This window comes from Protopterus annectens, chromosome 1.part0 (genome assembly GCF_019279795.1).
Source record: "Protopterus annectens isolate FY-2018-M chromosome 1.part0, PAN1.0, whole genome shotgun sequence".
Taxonomy (NCBI): Eukaryota; Metazoa; Chordata; order Ceratodontiformes; family Protopteridae; genus Protopterus; species Protopterus annectens.
The window spans coordinates 851,414,690-851,433,637 of record NC_056725.1 but is presented as its reverse complement, the minus strand read 5'-3'; the positions used below and the strand labels follow the sequence as shown (position 1 = coordinate 851,433,637).

Here is an 18,948-nt window from a genome sequence, read left to right as displayed (position 1 = left end):
CTCACAGTAAGACATTGTCCTGTTCGATTCTCAGCTAGAGTGTTTTCTGTGTGGAGACATGTGTGAATGGGCATACCTTCGTTGAAGGTTGTGTGTCAAGGGCCGGCAACTTGGCACGTAAAAATCTACTGCCAATCATTAATGGATTGGAGTTCCGCTGTGGAGACCCCTATCCGGGAAAAGCCGAAAGACACAACATTCTTACAATTATTCATGATCCTCTGGTAAATATGCTTAATGTATCTGCTATGAGTATTCCTTGTCTGACATGTAGTTCATAATCAGGCCATCCTTCTGTAGATTACATAAACATCCTCTTCTGCCTTGGAGATGGTTAATAGTACACCACCATGAGGAAGCAGGGCAAACTCCTAAACCTTAAAAACGGTCTTTGTACACAGAAGCTTACAAGTCTAAAAAGGTTGGTGTGAACTAGTAAACAGGAAGTCAGAAGCTGATAGGAAGTAAAGCAACCACTGAGATTAATTTATAAAGCACAGAATATTGCAAATGAAAACATTCTGCATTAACAACCTTTAAGCTTTTGGCTAGACATCAACACGTACAGTCAGACTGGTTAGTACTGCTTAAGTCACATACTTACAAATTACTGATTATATTAAAAGAATATCAATGTTTACCTGTAACTTGTTTGTCTGGAAGTGATGGAATTGGAATAGCTGATCCAAACTTGACTAGAAGTCGCTCATATAGCCAATCAAAGTGCTTATATCTGTGATTGACAGGTTTGTTGGTTGTCTGTAAAGCATAAAATTGAAATACTAGACATAAGATAAGAGCCTGTTTGATATGAGCTGTACATATTATAACTGTAAATTTTACACAACAGTTCTGGACATATTTAAAGTTTATTCACAGACATGTATACAACTCAATAAAAACTGATGTGCTGGTTATATTACACCCCTCTCCAATAAAAGCAGAAAAAATAAGGATTTCTGCCTCTTTTTCAGCCTCCCTAAAAATGGGTTTGAAAAGTCCATAATTACACAACTGGTCCCTGACTCTGTGCCAGGCTTAACAAAACTATTAGTTCCCACATCCATTAGCATACTCCTAAGTGATAGTGCTATCCAAATCTGTTTCACCTTTCTAAGTATCAGACAGTAAAGAATTCCTATTAATAATGGGCACAGAACATTCCTTACTAAATGTGGTTCTAATACACTGTCACGCTTAGGACATTAATGTCTTGCTTTACTGCATTCCTTTGTTTTGTACTACTTCATGTCTACTCTGAAAATGGTTGGATTGACCCTTTAACCAAAAGAACCAACTTTAGAATTGGCCTGACACAGCACATCACATCCGTACAGCTCCTACATCACTAACTGAACAATATCATTGGTATAGGGTGATCCTACCTACAACCCAGTCAATCTGAATAGTGGCTCAGGCCTAATTAGAGATGGTACAGGGAAATAAAGGAAAGGAAAGGCTTTACCGGATCACCTCTATTGGGAGGGATGAGGTAGGGTGTATGCCTGTGTATTTTTTCCAAAGTAGGATTCCCTCTGCAACTCAAAGGGTACCCTCATGTGGTGGACCTTGTCTTTCACAAAATCTCACCAAGACAACACTGATATACAGACTGTATGGGATCCAAATGCAGAGATGATAAATCAGAAAGCAAAGGAGAGTCATATTGCTGGAACTGAATTCATCCTCAAGTCCTGGTGAGTACCTTCATGAGGTGGACCCTGTTTTTCACAAAATCTCACCAAGATGATATTGATATATAGACTGCATTTTATATAGCATATATCATGAACAGAAGTAGATTAAAAAAGATAGCTGGGTGCACTACACCCTGGATAAAAGTGCCCAATCCTGGTTGGCGCACTGGTTCCAGGACTGCAAAAAATGACAGTGTAGAATCCAAGACATAGAAACATTCCTACAATGGGGCTAGGCAAGGCCCAGGGGGAGGATGGCTTCCCTGATATAGAAAGAAGTACAGGTCCACAAAAACTGATAGGCCAAAAAAAAAAGAGCCAAAAAGATAAGAGTGGACTATTGAGGATAAGAAAGAAATCATGTATTGTTACTATTATTCAAGAAGCCCAGAATTTCCTTGCAGAAGATGTACAAAAAGACTGAGAGGAATTAGAGAAAAGAAAAATACTTGCACAAGAAAAAGTGTCAGAAGCTTCAAATAAAAAATTGTATTCATGAATAGAACAGATTTATGAAAAACAGCATATAGACCAAGAAACCTTCGGCCATTTGGAAAAAGAAACAACTAAGGAAGTGTAAAAATATAACAAACAAAATCTAGAGATTTCTGAATGGTATAAAAAAGAAATATGAATATGGCAGAGAGACCGAGATCTAATATGGTGCAACATTTATGCAACGGAGAAAGCCAAATTAATCAATACAAAAAATCAGCCCCAAAGACATTTGAAGAGAAATACAGGCAAAGGCATCCAGGTATATAACATGTCATATTAAAAAATAAGATTACAAAGAGGCAATGTAGAACAGAAGACTGTTAAAGTAGAAGTTAAAAATAGAAGTTCAAGTTATAGAATACCTGCGAAGTGAAGGATTTCATGTAGAAAGTCTAACACAGGCTGTATTACAGCATGATGGAATGAGTCCCCCAAATATGGAGAAAGAGGAGCAGCAGGAGACATCTAAAGAAGAAATATGGACATGGGAAAGAAATATTTATGCAAAGGAGAAAGTAAAACTAATCAATGGAAAAAGAGCAGCACCAAAGATATCTGAAGAGAAATACAGGCAAAGGCATCCAGATATGGAAAAATTTTACAATACAAAAAATAAGAAAACAGAGTAAAAGTAGAAAAGAAGATCAGTAACGGAGAAGTTAAATAAGCAGAAACTGAGGTTATGGATTACTTGCAGAGTAAAGGATTTAGTGTAGAAAATCCAACTTTTGATATCACAGCAGGATACAGCAATAGATTCCCAAATTAAGGAGAAATGAGTGGAGTGGGAAACATTTGATCAGTTGCCATATAAAGGAGCCTTCCATAAAAAAAAAAAAAAAACAGTACAAAAGTTCATTTGGAGTTGCAGTGAGTTTCCATATGAAAGAGCAACTGATGACACAGGATGCAACTGAAGGGAATATGGCACAGGAAGACGCTGTGGAACTTTCTACAGAATGCCTGCACAAATGAAGAAAAGAATATGCCCTCAGTTTAGAAGAAAATGATCTAAGAGAAGAGTTGCTTGATTTAGTACAGATGGACAAACATATTAAGATTGATGAAAGAAAACTATAGAAAGTCAATAAAACCCCAAAAGTTGGAAGGTTAATAAAACAAATGAACAGTAATTAGGACAGTTCATACAGGCTCATGCAATATAATAAAAGTAAATAGGATTTACTACTGTACATCTACATTAAAGTCTTACGACAAAAACACAAGACAGTAAGGAAAAGGAAGAGGAGAAATCAAATGCCACCAAGGAAGCACTGAATAAAGAAAACTGTACAACAAGACAAGAGGCGTCACTGTTAGAGGAGTATAAAAGAGGGAACAGAACAACAAAAATACTTAGCTGTTATAAATGCAATGCGTAATATCAGAACAGATCAGGATCTATCATGCACTATCGCAAATATTGGACTAAAAATATAAGCACAGGCAGAAAAACCTAGAAGATATGCAGATAACTATAAAAGAAAAATACAAATTAAGCAATTTATTGATGACCCAAAAAGTCTTATAGAGAATTGGGAAACAAGGCAAAAGTAACTGAACCACCACCAAATAAAGAACTACTAGCTAAATTTTGGAAAAATATCTATGAAGAACCTGTGTAATATCTTCTTCTTTTGACTTTTCCCTGTTAGGGATCGCCACAGTGGATCACCTGTCCACTCATGATTGACAGTAGACTTTTACGGTGTCGAGTTGCCAGCCCGGCACCCAATCATCTCCAATCCACCTACAGTATGTCTTTAGGATGTGGGAGGAAACTAGAGCACCCAGAAGAAACCCACGTGACCACAAGGAGGACATGCAGACTCCGTACAGAATACACCCCAGCCGAGGATCGAACTGGAGAACCTCTTGCTGTGAGGTGGCAACTTTGTTAAATGGACAGAAAAACTAAAAGGATGAATACAACTGTCTTTTGGCTTTTCCCGGTTAGGGGTCGCCACACCACTAATGATTAGCAGTAGATTTTTACGTGCTGGCTTGCCGGGCCTAACGCACAACCTTCAGCGAAGGAATACCTATTCACACATGTCGACACACAGAAGACGCTCTAACTGAGAATCGAACGTGCAACATCTAACTGTGAGGCGACAACGAATAAAAAGTTCAAATGTACAGGACATGAAATGGAAAGTAGTAATGGAGTGACTGAAACAAAGTTAAGAAAAGCTCTTAACTGGAAGCCCCCACGTCCAGATACATTACCTAACTTCTGGCTCAAAGTATTAACATCTTTACATGAAAATCTAGCCATGAGTAAGAACTAATTGTATGTGCACTCTAACCAGACACTAGCCTGGTCAACAGGAAAAACAATGCTCCTACTTAAGAGTGAGCCTGCCGGCTACCTTAAAAACTATAGATCAATAACCTGCCTTCCGACAATGTATAAACTGTACACTGGAATTGATGCAGACAGAGGTTGTCACCTAGAAGAAAACTCAATCATGGCAATAGAACAAAAGCGTAAAAAAAGGAAGTCATATGGAACAAAGGATCATTTGTTGTTAAAGTCATACTGGAAAACTGTAAAAAGGGGAAGAATCTAAGTACACTTGACTATAAAAAAAGCATTTGACAGTATCCCACATTCATAGATAAATGAGTGCTTAAAAATGTATAACATACACCCTACACAGATTGATTACATTATAGCGACCATAAAACAGTGGACAAACCACTTTGCAGTTAAGACATGATAAAGGATAAATTATTCCAAGGATAAAAATTCAAAGGTGGACATTACAGGGTGAATCTGTCACCGCTGCTTTTGTCTTGCCCTTAACCCATTAAGCTGTATAATTTGGCTCCCAGAAAACAAAGTATAAAGACTTCTCATCTTCTTTCACTTCTTTTTGTGGATAATTTAAAACTGTATAGTTCATCACATGAGGAACTGAAAGAACTGCAAGAGGCCAAAACTTTTAGATAAGAATGTTGTTTGGTCTTAAATGTGCAAAAGCAACCTTTAAAGCAAGAAAGGTGCAGCACCAAGAAAACATCAGTTTGGGACAGGAATGTGATATAAAAGAACTTGAGCAACAGGGAATGTATAACTATTTTGGAACCAGTGAAGGACCAACAATAAAATATGAACAAGTGCAAATAAAACGTAGCAATGTTTTACTAAAATGAATACTGAAAGAAGCATGGACATCTAGGAACAAAGTACAAGCTATAAATCAATTAGATCTTCCTGTCCTAACTGTTTTGGAGTCCCCAAATGTGTTGGGATTGGTTGGAGAGGAAAACCAGAAGGATGCTTCATGTTTATCAAATGATTTACAAAAATCACTGCATACCAAGATTATATATTCCCCATTCTGAAGGAGGTATGGAGCTCCTCGAAACTGATTATATGTACAGATCTGCAATTGTAGGACTGCACACATATCTGCTGACCTCATAAGACCTAAACAGTGAAAGTCTTAAAACATGAAGAGAATAAGTCTAAGATGACTTCCCTGCTTAGTTTAGCAGAAGCATATATGTGTCAAGCAGGAATGGAAATCAAACCAGAAGTAGATTAAAGGCAGCAACTGAATGTGCCAAAAAAAAAAAAAGAATACAAGATGTAGGAGCAGATGAGAAGGCAAGAAATGTGGAAAATGCATAAATATAGTTGCAATTACAGACAACTCTTGGAACAAGCTCATGCTGACCATGATCGATCGCAGGAATGGTTAAGGATAAGTGAATTTAAAACAAAAATGAAAGGTTAATTTTGTGGCCCAAGGTAGTGGACTATGTACATGTTGTTTACAAAGTCCACTGAACAAGTGGAGAGAAACAGGCAAATGTAGGTTTTGTAAAACAGAACTGGAAACAGTCACACATTTTGTTGCTGGTTGTGATATACTAATGGCAGGAGGATTGTATACTGAAAGGAATAATAAAGTGGCAAGACTGTTGCATTGGGGATTGTGCAAACATTATAATACTGAAGTAGCTGAAAAACACTGGAAATGAGCCACACAGCATTACAGAAAATGATGACGTTTATATCACATGGGATTGTGATGTGGATATCCCACCACTGCCACCAATTAATATGTGACACCCCAACAATGGCCCTGTAATCAAGGAGCCTCAATGATCACCACTGGCAACAGTCAGGAGTACATACTGGAAAGATGAGAAGTACACACACAGTAAAGTGCAATTTCCTTTAAGAGCACACAGAGACAACAGTCAGCCTGGGGCTGGTTTCTCCCTCTTTCTCCAGATCCCCATGACACTCCCCACTGGCACAGCTATAAAGCTGATATCTCAGCTGAGTGGCCAAACCAAGACTTCCAGCACCCTCTCTGTTCAACCAGTGCTTTGTGTTCCTGCCCAAGTAGCTGACACATACTTTGAGGTTTGATTAATAAACACATACAGACCTGAGAAAGGCTGGCACAGATTTACTAGCTATGCTTCCTTCTGCCCAGACTATAAGGTAGCTTCCACCACCACCAGCCACTACTTAACTACTTTTAAGGCCCTTAACAAAGGGTGTCCAATCCTGCTGTGTAATATTACTATTAAACCAAATGGTAGTCTGACCAAGAGCAAGGCTATTTAGGAGTGGCCTACACAATGTCACCAAATAGATATGGAAGTACTCTCAGAGCTTAAATATGTCTCACAAATATCAGTCACAGAGACAGGTTTAAATATATGGAATAATAATTAATAAATATATTTAATAATAAAAGAACAAGAAAATACTGAATAAATCATCTCAGGAACTTCAGAGTTCAAAATCACAAGAAATATTTAAAACATTGCAGGGCAGTCTCAAATACAGAAAACATCTAAACTAATCTTTACTATATTCCTTATGGAATCGAACAGGAATTATTGCACCCTAGACTGACTTACTCATAGCAAGGCAAGTGTGGTGAATGAATATTCTAGCTGATGTTGCTGTCAGGTCAAAGCCAGATGCAAAATGCAGTCAACTCTGAGCGAATTCTTAAATTAATATCAAATATTACTGCTGGGATACTTGCAGCATGACATCAGTTTCCATCACCTGACTTCAGTTCCTAGGCTCAACAACCACTGCTAGAAACTGCCAAAATTTAAAGCTAGCATTTATCGTCTCCCTGTGAAAATACATAGCCTTCAGATGTAGGCGACTGCTGGAAGACAAACAATAAAACACTTACAAAACAATACAGAAGGCTCCCTAGTTTTAGGCATCCTGTCTCCTTGCTGCATTGAAACCATTACTTTTATTACATGGTTATAAAACAAATTTAATTTCAACTATTTTACTGAAGTTTTGCAAGTTAACCTTTTATGTTCCAGTTTCCACTGTTAAAATATATACATTTACACAGCTACAATAGTTTATACACACTTCTGTTCTCTTCCAGTAGGGTACACTGTGGATACATCTTTAAGCTCAGTACTTTACACACACTTCTGTTCTAGCAATTTGATATACACATAACATACAGTTCTAATACATTGGTAACAAGCATATGAATCAGTTGATATTCACAAATGACATATAATTATTCACAAATGACATATAATTATTTACAAAATTCCAGTGAGCTGGGCTGGCAATATTTCCTTTTGTGACCGGGATCACCCATCACCAACAGTTCAAAAAAAGATGCAGAAAACCAGATATAGTATTCCATGAAAAGAAGACAAAAGTAGCATTGATCATTGAAACTTCCACACAGTCTTACGTATAGAGAGAGACAAAGTCATAAAATACCAGGATTTGCAGACAGAAAAGAGGGAAATGTGGAAGGATAACCAGACTGTTCTAGCAGTAGTAAGAGCAATGGGTCTTATGAAAAAAAAAAAGAATTTACAATCATACTTGGGTATGTTAAAGATACAGGTTAACTCCGTACAAATTGCAGAAGGAATCATATTGGGCACATTGCGGGTGCTGCAAAGAGCACTTCTGGCTAACATCAAAGACTGAAACAGTACAAATTTCATGAACATTAATCATACTTTGACTTAGGAATGCGGTCCATTCCTGTCAATGTATTACAAATCCAAAAGATTTGGAAAAATTAAAGAGATCAGAGACCCTGTGGGAAAACTGGCTTCAAGGGTGGCAGGGTAACCTTCAGGGATTACATCAGTGAGAAAGAGTAACTCATCCTCCCCAGAACCATGAAGCAGTACAAAGTATGAATAATGGGGTTAGGGACCCAAAAAATCAAGCCACACTTGAGAGCCACCTTAATTAAGGCTTCTATCGGTTGAACCTTGCCCTCTGTTAATGAGGGGAATGAATGGACTGATTAGTTGGGACGAGGCCAGATGATCAGAAAACTGCTTAAATGCATTTATAATTCAGTTTTTGACACTAAAGCAGCTAAAATACAGCTATAATTAAAAACTTCTGCTTTTATGAATGTGAAAGTTTAAATATCAGAAGTGTTAGCAGTTCTGATTTCTAATTCCTGTTACACTATGTTTATAAAGTGTTTACAAACTACAGAAATTGCTCCAGACTGCCAATATTGTAGGTAAGAAAGTATTTATCTGACCCAACACAGATACCTGGTTAGATGTGAAATGTAGCCAGCAGCATAAAAAAGCATTTATTTAAGAGATGTGCTAGGCTATTCCACTTTCACCCATACAGACAGTCCATGTAAGAAAAGACTGTAATTACACTGTGTTCAGACAAGGATCTGATGTAATGGCTGCAAAACTAGCATACTGATCAGAAAATGCACTAATTATGAAAACAATATTACTATATTGAAGATGTCAATAACAGGACTGAACTACTTTAACAATTACATTTAGAAGAAAATGTTGGGGTTTCTCCTTCTGAATCCCTGCCAAAGGTTCCACCCATGTTCTTATTTTGCAGATGCTCATTTTCCACTGCACATTGCCAAATTGTCTACTATATTTATGGCTTTTATGAAGCAAGCTTTTGCCTACTTCATGCAAGCTAACTTGGAAAATGCATAAGGTAGTTCTGTAGGAGTAGAACTCTCAAGCAGTTTATTTTACCCAGATCAGTGCTGTTATGACTACAGGTTATCAATCATGCAACAAACTTGAAAATACAAAATGGTCCACATGGAACCTATATGTGCCTTCAGTGTTTTGTGCAGGTCACAAATAAGTATGTATATGCAAATTCTACGTTATAGGCATAGACTCCCCAATAAATAAGTACATGACGAAGGAAGTAAATACATATATGATAATTAACTAGTGAGGTCAGCTCTGATAGTAAATAGGGAGAAAGCCCCAAGTACAACCCAGGTGGCAACAGTTTAATTTACTGGCTTCGGATGTCTGTTGGAGCTGGGGGTGAGATGATGAGGTTTAGCGGATTCATCTCTCTTAGGAGGGAAGGTGTTGGGTGTGGGTCCCGACAGCATTCCAGGATGCTTCTTAAAAAGCTTAAACAAAATCTATCAAGGCCACTAGAAACCCTCTTTAACCACAACTTCTGGATACGCTTTGTCACACAGGAATGGAGGACTGCAGCAATCATCCCGCTGCACAACGGGGCCCCTCAGCTGACCCAGGGAACTGCAGAACCATAAGCTTGACCAGTCTAATCTGCAAGGCCATGGAGAGAATTATCATGGACCTGACCATTAATGACATCGGAAATCTCCAAACACTGGAACAGACCCAATTTGGGACTTTAAGACAGTCACCAGGGCAATGGATGAGGGTTAAATGTTACACACTGCTTATCAAGACCAGGCCAGAGCTTTCAACATAATCCCCCACTTTGTAATCACAGATAAACATTTAGGTATAAACTCCTACATCGTCAGATGGACAGCAAACTGGCTCACTGACAGGACACATCTGGATAGGCAAAGCCACTTCTGATAAGAAACCTCTTACTAGAGGTGTCCCACAAGGCTCAGTGCTAGGACTCTTTCTGTTTGGCATATACTTTTCTGTTTGGCATATACTTTTCTGATGTGAAGTATAATGTTAGGGGCCTCTAGCTCACCAAGTTCTCGGAGGACTGTAAGCAGGGAATAATCACTGAATCCCTAAGTGATGCTGATATCTTACAAAAAGGCCTAAAAATGACAAAACAGGTGCCAAAACCACAGTGTGACACTAAATGCTAAAAAATGAGCAATCATACTCATCAGTAAAACATATGGCTCCCTATTATGCTGTCACAGATGCAGGTCGTCAAATGCATCTTTGTCGAACTGCAAAGTGCGAAAAGGCAAAATAGCAAAGCGGCTTTTCAGTGAATTCTTTCCCTGGGAAAGAATTGGTTTGGCCACTTTAGCTACTTTGCCTTTTTGGTACTGTAGTGCGATCTCGGAGTTGGTATATTTAAGTAGGGAGGGTGTGGGGGGTGCGGGGGGGGCAGAGCCCCCTACATTATGTAATGTTTTACAGGGTTTTTTTTTGTTTTGTTCCCTTGGAGAAAAAAAAAAAATCGCAGTTCTGAGGTTTCAATGTTGCAAGCTTTCACATACATGGGGTTGATTATGTGTCGTTCGCTCTTCTGAGCGTGCAATATCATAATATATACCCTCATATATCCCTGCAAATTATAATATTGATAGCACACGCCTAAAAGTAGACCCAGTGGTGAGGGACCTAGGCACACAGTAACCTAAACTTTGACCACCGAGTAGCTAAGGTAGTGAGGAAATCCTTCTGTGTGGCTCAACTTATAAGTAAAGGCATATCATCAAGGTCAAAGAAAGTCATAGTAGCATTGTACCCATCCCTCATCAGGCTGATAATCAAGTTTGATGCTTCCTTCTGCACATAATCAACCAGACACTTTCAACAATAGCAGCAGCCCCAGAGGTTTCTCACTAAAAAAATACAAAGCATAAGACACATGGTATTACACGGTCCAGTTTATAGGCCCCATTCCTTTCCTCACTTTTGTATCGTTTGAGAGATGACTTATGCCTGACCTACAAGGCATTCTCTGATCCAACCCTGATGAAAAAGTTATATTCGCAACATAAATTATATGAGGGTTACACCATCGCTGGATCTAAACCTTATTTGTGACTCTAACAGAACCTGCTGGAGAGACGTGTCCATATCCCAAAAGCTACTTTGTCTATGGAATAAACTTCACATCTTCGTAAAACAAGGCCCATCCCTCATTCATTTCCAAAAGAATTTGGATAAATGGATGGGGAACTGTAAATTCACTCCTGGGGTACTGTCCATGTCCCTTACGGACAGAGACAGTCTGTAAATGACTTAGGGCTCCAACACCCAAAGACCCACTACCTTGATAATTCCCTAGATATGGGATGAAGTAGTAACAAATTATTGTCATATCATGGGTATTACTGGCTAGGCTAGGAAAGGCTCTTGTGCCATTAGCCTAGTAATCACTTATGATGTGCATGATCCCAGGTTAGATTTCTTGGAGCAGATTGGAGGCCACACAGGAATGTTGACTTCAAGAGGCGCAGGGCAATCTTATGGGGTTAAGTCAGTTCTAGAAGTTACTGGAACAGCCTTGTTGATGCCTACTAAATGCCCAACCCTGAAGAGGGTGTTGGGTGGATACAGTGGGATGGTAGGGCTCTTTGTGGATGATGGACATGATTCTAGCCTGTTCAACCCTTCCCCAAAGGAAAAAAAAAACATCCATATAGTTCTTATCCAGGGGAAAAGACAATGGATCAGTAAGGCAGGGGAGAAGAAGAGTACAACAGATAACAGTTATCAGAGAAAAAAAATAAAGAACAATACTTTTCTAGTTGTGCATTATGCAACACACATTTAAAATACATATGCACAATTTGGCTCCCTACTGCAGTTTGGGAGACCACAAATGTAAGCCCCTTAAATGCAAAAGAAAAAAATAACTCTGACTCCATTTGAAGAGCAGCAAATACAGAAATTCCGAGTTACAATACTAAAGTGACATAGGGCTGCATGCCACACACACCCATCTCCTGCTACCTAAAATTCTGAGGTCACTATGGGGGGGGGGGCTATACTATTCCAAGATACCACAACCTCATACATGGTATACACGAGTATTCCCAACTGCAGTTGTATCATTCAGAGCATCGATTTACAGTCCTTGCAATTATGACGACAACAAGTACAAATAGCTGCAACAATGTCAACAGATCTTGGCTCTTGAGGACAGCAGCAAGGATAGTGACAATCAGAAATCAAGAGAAGCCCTCTTCTTTATGTCATTTTGTGTGAACTCTTGAAGACATAGTGTGGACCCTAGTACATGAAAAAAGAAACAGATTTTCAGAAAGCGGAGAATAGTTCCTAAAAACTTCCATTTTCAGGTGCAGAATCTGGGCAAAGTTCCGACTTTGCTGAAATTTAGTTACAGTAGTCCATGCTTTCTTTCTGTTTTAAGACCATCATACAGATTAAGCACAAGCTTCTTCAGAAGTTTTCCTGTGTAGTTTATACCTTCTTATTCACATGGATGTAATACTTTAATACTCTTTTCCATAAACATCGAGGTTCATATCCCTCCAACAAATGCAACTGTTACAAAATGCAAACAGGTGGCGTTTCCAAATTTCTGACAGTCTGTATGCTGAATATTCTTTAGTATCATGATTTTCATTTTGTCAGCTAAACACAATCAGGAACCATTTTACCTAGACCCCCTTCTCCCTACATCAATATATGTACCCTGAAGTTTAGGCCACGTGGTACTGTTGAATGTTTTGAAACGAAGTATGCTGCCAGGAAAAATAGCTTTTTGCTACTACTAGGCTACGTAATTGAGAGAAAAATCTGCATTTTCTCATTTGCACTGCAAGTCTGTATGTATTGTGTGTGGTCTTCACTTGTACAGTCTGTACCTTAATTTAATATTGACATAAATACTTATTTTTTTTCAAAATGTGATACTAAAACACTTTTGTTTCATTTTATTTCGATAATTAATACAGCAATTTGAAAACAAAAATAATTTTAATTTTAAATAGGAAGAAACATAAAGGAAGGTGAAAAACCAGAGCCGATTAAAATATTGAAATTTATTGAGAGCTTTCATCCAAAAGTGAATGAACAGGACATCTTCAGAACATACCAAACTACCCCTCAGTCTCGTATACCAGCAGTCACCCAATTAAACAATTTAAACATTCTCAATTAAAGTTGCAGCACTCTTGTATAACAATAAATAAATAAAAAAAAAATACATATATATATATATATATATATATATATATATATATATATATATATATATATCACATACAGTTGATAAAGCCAGATACATTATAATACACTACCTATGCATGTTAAAAACCAAAATTCTATTTTAATATTAAGATGTTAAAACATATAGAAATACTGTATGTGAAAAAAACTATAGAAAACTTTATTGCAGCCTTATGTCTTAACACACTGGCTGTAGAAATAGTTTCATTTAAACCAGTACAGCTACTTGTTCTAGTCTTCAATTGACATTTAAATTCTACATATTCTAAAAAAATCTTCTATTGACCCCCCCCTCCATCTGCCCCAAGTTAACTTCATCAATACAAAACCTAAAACCATGTCCAGGATTATGTAACAGATGTTTATATAGTACATTCCCTTTCATCTTTTTTTGCAATATCATGGTTATTTTGGCAAACCCTTTTCCATAAGCTTAACTTTGTCTTACCTAAACAAAACGCGGTGCAACATATACACTGAGCTACATACACCAAACAAGTTTGCTCCCACAATAAAATCTACGATGAAGTCTAACTGTCCCAAACCCCTCAATTAAACAATCTGAACATTCAAGGATAAAGGGACACTGTGGGCAATGAGCACACTTTTAACCATTTTCCCCGGACCCAACACCCCTCAAGGGCCTCTCTCAAGCAATGCCTTACAGCACTCATCCTTTTTGTATACTAAAACAGGCTTTGCCCAAACATAATTCACATATTCCAAATCTGTGCTGAAAACTTTCCAATTATTCTCCAAAACTGCCCTGAGCTCATAAAAATTGGCATTATACATGTTAACTATGGCTCTATTAAACGCCATAGGTGAATCATGTACATTACTTAAAGTTAATGGTGTTTCCACACCCGTACCCAATAGAGGGACACAATGTCCCACTCTCCTTTTCACTCTCACCTCATCGAAAATGTTTGATAAAAAATTATTTTGGGTATCCCCTCAAGCTAAACGTATTAAATAACTTATCAAACTCTTCCCAAATTCCTCTTTTCCAGTAATCATCCTGGCCAGTCTCATACATTATCCTTTCATTAAGGCTTTCTTCTGGTGGCCAGGATGCATAAAGGAATTAGAGTAAGTTGGTATATGGTAGATAGTAAATAATATAGATAATAATTTTAAATAAAGAAATACAATATTAATGACATTGTTTCAGGCACTGTAATAGTCTAACATGAACAGACAATACACAGCCCTCCAAATAAAATACTAAAGTACTTTAAAGGTTTAATTATGACACTTTTACTTTAAATAAAATTGTTTTTCTACTCTTGCTTCCTTTTCATGACTTTTATCTCTCACATACATAATTGTAGCAATAAGTCAAACATGTTTTATAGCTTACAATTTTAAATGTACATCTTCATTTGTCAATCATTCAATTATTTTTAATATATTCCATGGAGATATGTCCAAACCTGCACTCACACTGTATATTATGAGCTTACCACATAAAAGACCTTCAAGAAACTTGGCATGTATTTTCCCCATCTTATTATCCATATACACCTCAAGTTTGTTTTTATACTTACAAATGTCAGTTTAGTTAACAGTCTTGTGACTTGTACCCTGTACCTTGTAAGTACGAAGCATGAAGATGAACCATTACACCACAACCATATGTGCTGCTCAATACTCTAGACACAGGCAAGGTTGACCCTTCATGAGTCCATATACCCCTGAATAAAATCATGGAGACTGTTTTCAAAAGCTTGTGGATTTTCCTTATTATGAATATTTGGACCTTTTAACTAAGGTGTGTGCTTAGATCCGACACATACCTTGCAGAAGGCAGCAATTTATTCAGAAATGGCAGACTGGCAAGGTATGCAGGGGAACTTTAACTTCCCTGTTCTGACCAGATATTGTTTTGAACATTAATGATGATGACAAAATAAACACAGCTTGAAAAGTGCCAAATGTAAATAGCCATTGTGCACAAAATAACCGAAAATAGCATTCTAACAGCTCTTTGTGGCTAATATGAGATTTTTATCTCTGAAACCATTTGAAATATTCTAGCAAATTTCTCAGAATCATATGCCATGGAATTCAACTAAAGAATGGCCTTAGTCAATGATACCCAGAAAAATGTACAGTTATCTCCATGTAATGCACTTTACTGCACATTAGTCCAACTTTATTGGAAGAAGGGGAGAAACTGTTAGCCAGCTAATAAATTTCCAGATTCAAGAAAAATATACATTTTTTTAATTGTAGTATAATGACAACTTAGCAAAACGTATTATAATCTACATACTTAATATCAGAGCTTTGGCCAGCTAACATCTACCTGAAATCAGCTGGACGTATAAGTGAATTTAAGTACACTTTTATCTGCTCTTTTGCATATAGCTGTTGTTGTCTTTCGGCTTTTCCTGGTTAGGGGTCGCCACAGCAGAACTCCGATCCACTAATGATTGGCAGTAGATTTTGACTAACGCCGAGGTGCCAGCTCGACGTTTAACCTTCAACGAAGGCACGCCCATTTACGCATGTCTTTCAAACGCCCACCCATGTGCATACAGTATTGTATTTAATTTATTTATTTGTGTTTTTCACTGAATATTAACTCAACTGATGTTGTGGCCGTCTCTCTACAGAGTACTTTAGAATTTCTGGGTAGCCATTGATAGTAGTGGGGGGTAGTTTCAGTTCATCACTAACATCCTGTCTTGCCTTATATAAGTGGTACATTTCGAGTTATCTCTGCTTAATATCAGAGCTTTGGCCGGCTAACATCTACCTGAAATCAGCTGAATGTATAAGTGAATTTAAGTACACTTTTATCTGCTCTTTTGCATTTAGTATTGTATTTAATTTGTGTTTTTCACTGAATATTAACTCAGCTGAAGTTGTGGCGGTCTCTCTACAGTTAGTTCCCCACCCACTCTCCCATTTCTTGTTTTGGTATTAATGTTGGTGGCTTTGAAATTGCCCACCCCTCTTGTAGATTTGTATTTAGATACTCCTTCTGGGCCCATCTCATTTGTTCACTCAACTGAGTGCAGTGAGATCATATTCTGATGTCCGGCACTCCTACTGTGTACAAAGAGAGCATTTGGGAAGGACAACCCCTGTAGCCTCTTAATCCTGCTCTGTTCCTTCCATCAAAAAAAAAAAAAAAATAAAAAAAAATAAAATATATATATATATATATATATATATATATATGTATCTTATTCATCTGCTCTTGCTGTGCTGTTATCTGTTCAGTCACTCTTACTCTGCACTAATTACTGCTTGTTAGTAGCCTTCTAATTTACTGCCTTCTGCACTTGTTTTTTAGTCATTTGTTAATTTAATTGCATTTATTTGAACTGTATTTGCAGTAGTGTTGCTACACGCTTGGGTGTGCTGGCGTGCACTACAATTTGAATTGTATTTATTGCTGTTTTAGCCGCTTTTCTGTAACAAAAAAGAAAAAAATTCTAAGCTTGTTTCCTGCCTTTCCTGTAACTAAGTCAAACAAACTTGCTGTATCCAGGACTGTTGGTAAGCATCTGAGCCCCCCCCCCCAAGCCTTTCTGTGTTGGAGGGAAGCCTTCTAGCTTATCAGTGGGAGTGGCAAGCACTAGTTAGCCTATCTGCCACTGGAAGAGTGGGTTTTGACCCTGAAATTGTAGTTCATTGGCCATCTGGGCAGTTTTTCCATCTCTTTTTTTTTCTGGTTAAAAGCCTGCTTTACGTTTGGTCCCTGCCTTTCCTATAACTAGTGCAATCCAGGTGCAGATTTGCTGTATTGGTCGCTTGGGAAGCTTTTCCATCTCTTTCAACCTTCTGATTTAAAAAAGCTGTTGTTTTTTGCTTTTGCCTTCTTCTGGCCTAGTTAGTCTCCAGTCCCCAGATTTGCTGTATCCAGGACTCTTTGTAAGCTTCTGAGCCCCCCCCCCAAGCCCTTCTGTGTTGGAGGGAAGCCTTCTAGCTTATCAGTGGGAGTGGTAAGCATCAAGTATCTTATCTACCACAAAAGGAGTGGTCCCTGGCCCACAAATTGCAGCTATTGGCTGTTTAAGCAGTTTTTTCCATCTCTAAATAGCCTAGTCTGGTTACAGAGTTGCTGTATCCAGGATTGTTATTAAGTTTCTGAGCCCCCAAGCCTTTCTGTGTTGGAGGAAAGCCTTCAAGCTTATCAGTGTGAGTGGTAAGCACTAGGTAGTCTATCCTCCACGGGAAGAGTGAGCTTTGGCCCAGAAATTGTAGTTTATTTGGCCAGTTTTCCATCTCTTTCAACTTGCTGGATTAAAAGCCAACGTTTGTACTTGTTCTCCACCTTTCCTGTAACTAGTCATGTCCAAATACAGTCTTGCTGTATCCAGGACTGTTGGTAAGCTTCTGAGCCCCCCGAGCCTTTCTGTGTTAGAGGGAAGCCTTCTAGCTTATCAGTGCGAGTAGTAAGCATTAGGTAGCCTACCACAAGAGGAGTGGTTCCTGGCCCAGAAACTGTAGCTATTGCCCGTTTGGGCAGTTTTTTTCCCCATCTCTTTCAACGTTCTGGTTTAAAAGCCGCACTTCTGCTCATTTCCCACCTTTCCTGTAACTAACCTACTGGTAGCACCAGAGAGCCTTAAACTGATACAAGCCTTCTAGCTTAGGAGAGAGACTTTGGAGTGATATCAGTTTTCTGTACTTTCTTGCTGTACTTAACTGTTTTCCGCCTAAACACAGATTTTCCAGCATTTATTGTTATTTAAAAGCTTGTTTTTTTCACATATTGTACTTATTTGACTGCCTACACTTTTAAAAAGTTTTTTCCTTAAATAATTTGTTTAACTGTTGTAGGCTACACACTAAAGTGCAATAGCCTTTTCTGATCGTTTGCAGTCGTTTAAAGCTGTTTTAAGTGTATTTTTTACTGTTTTTGCCTTATCTTTAAAAAAAAAAACAAAACAAAACAAAAAAAAATCCTTGTTTCCTGCCTTTCTAAGCCAGTATAGTCCAGTTTTCAGGCTAGTACTGAATTCAGGGCTGTGATACTAGTTTCTGAGTTGCCCACACCTTAACTTGGATAGAAGGAAGTTTCTCTGTTCACCTGTGAGAGAGGGGAGCTTTGAGCAACCTATCTGTCCCTGGAGGAGTGGTCCCAGCCCAGAAGTTTATTGGCCATTTTGGGCTAATTTCTGTCTCTCATTTCCCTACCATAAAAACCGCGTTTGCACGGTTTTGCGCACCGGGCAGTGCCGGTTAGCTACGGTTAAATTATTCCCGGCTCCACTAAGTCTCCTCTTCAGTTTTTCCCTTGAAACTACTCTTAACTCTCAACCTAAGCACTCAAAAAGCATCTTACAGCCCAGCACTTGCTCAGACCTAATAGCAAGCACTAAAATACCCTGACACTGATTGCCTAGCAGGGCAAGGCTCTTTATTCACCCCTCACCAACCAAGCGACTAAGCAGCTCACCCTACTATTCAGGCATGACCAAAGGGCAACTTCGGGTGCACTCTCCAGTCCAGCTGGTGAATCTGGGTATACTGAGGCAATGTTACAACTGCCTCATGTACACAGACAACCCTCTCCTCTTGCCACAAAACACTAACATATGCGAGAGATGCAATT

At 38.3% G+C, this 18,948-nt stretch overlaps 1 protein-coding gene across 1 annotated transcript in view; it reads right to left on the bottom strand.

Moving 5' to 3' along the window:
- SNX9 (sorting nexin 9) overlaps nt 1-18,948 on the bottom strand; it is a 1,114,799-nt gene that overhangs the window by 308,463 nt on the left and 787,388 nt on the right. Inside the window, exon 9 of the mRNA XM_044063919.1 lies at nt 642-759. Within this exon, the coding sequence (XP_043919854.1) occupies nt 642-759 (118 nt within the window). The remainder of the gene's footprint in view (nt 1-641; nt 760-18,948) is intronic.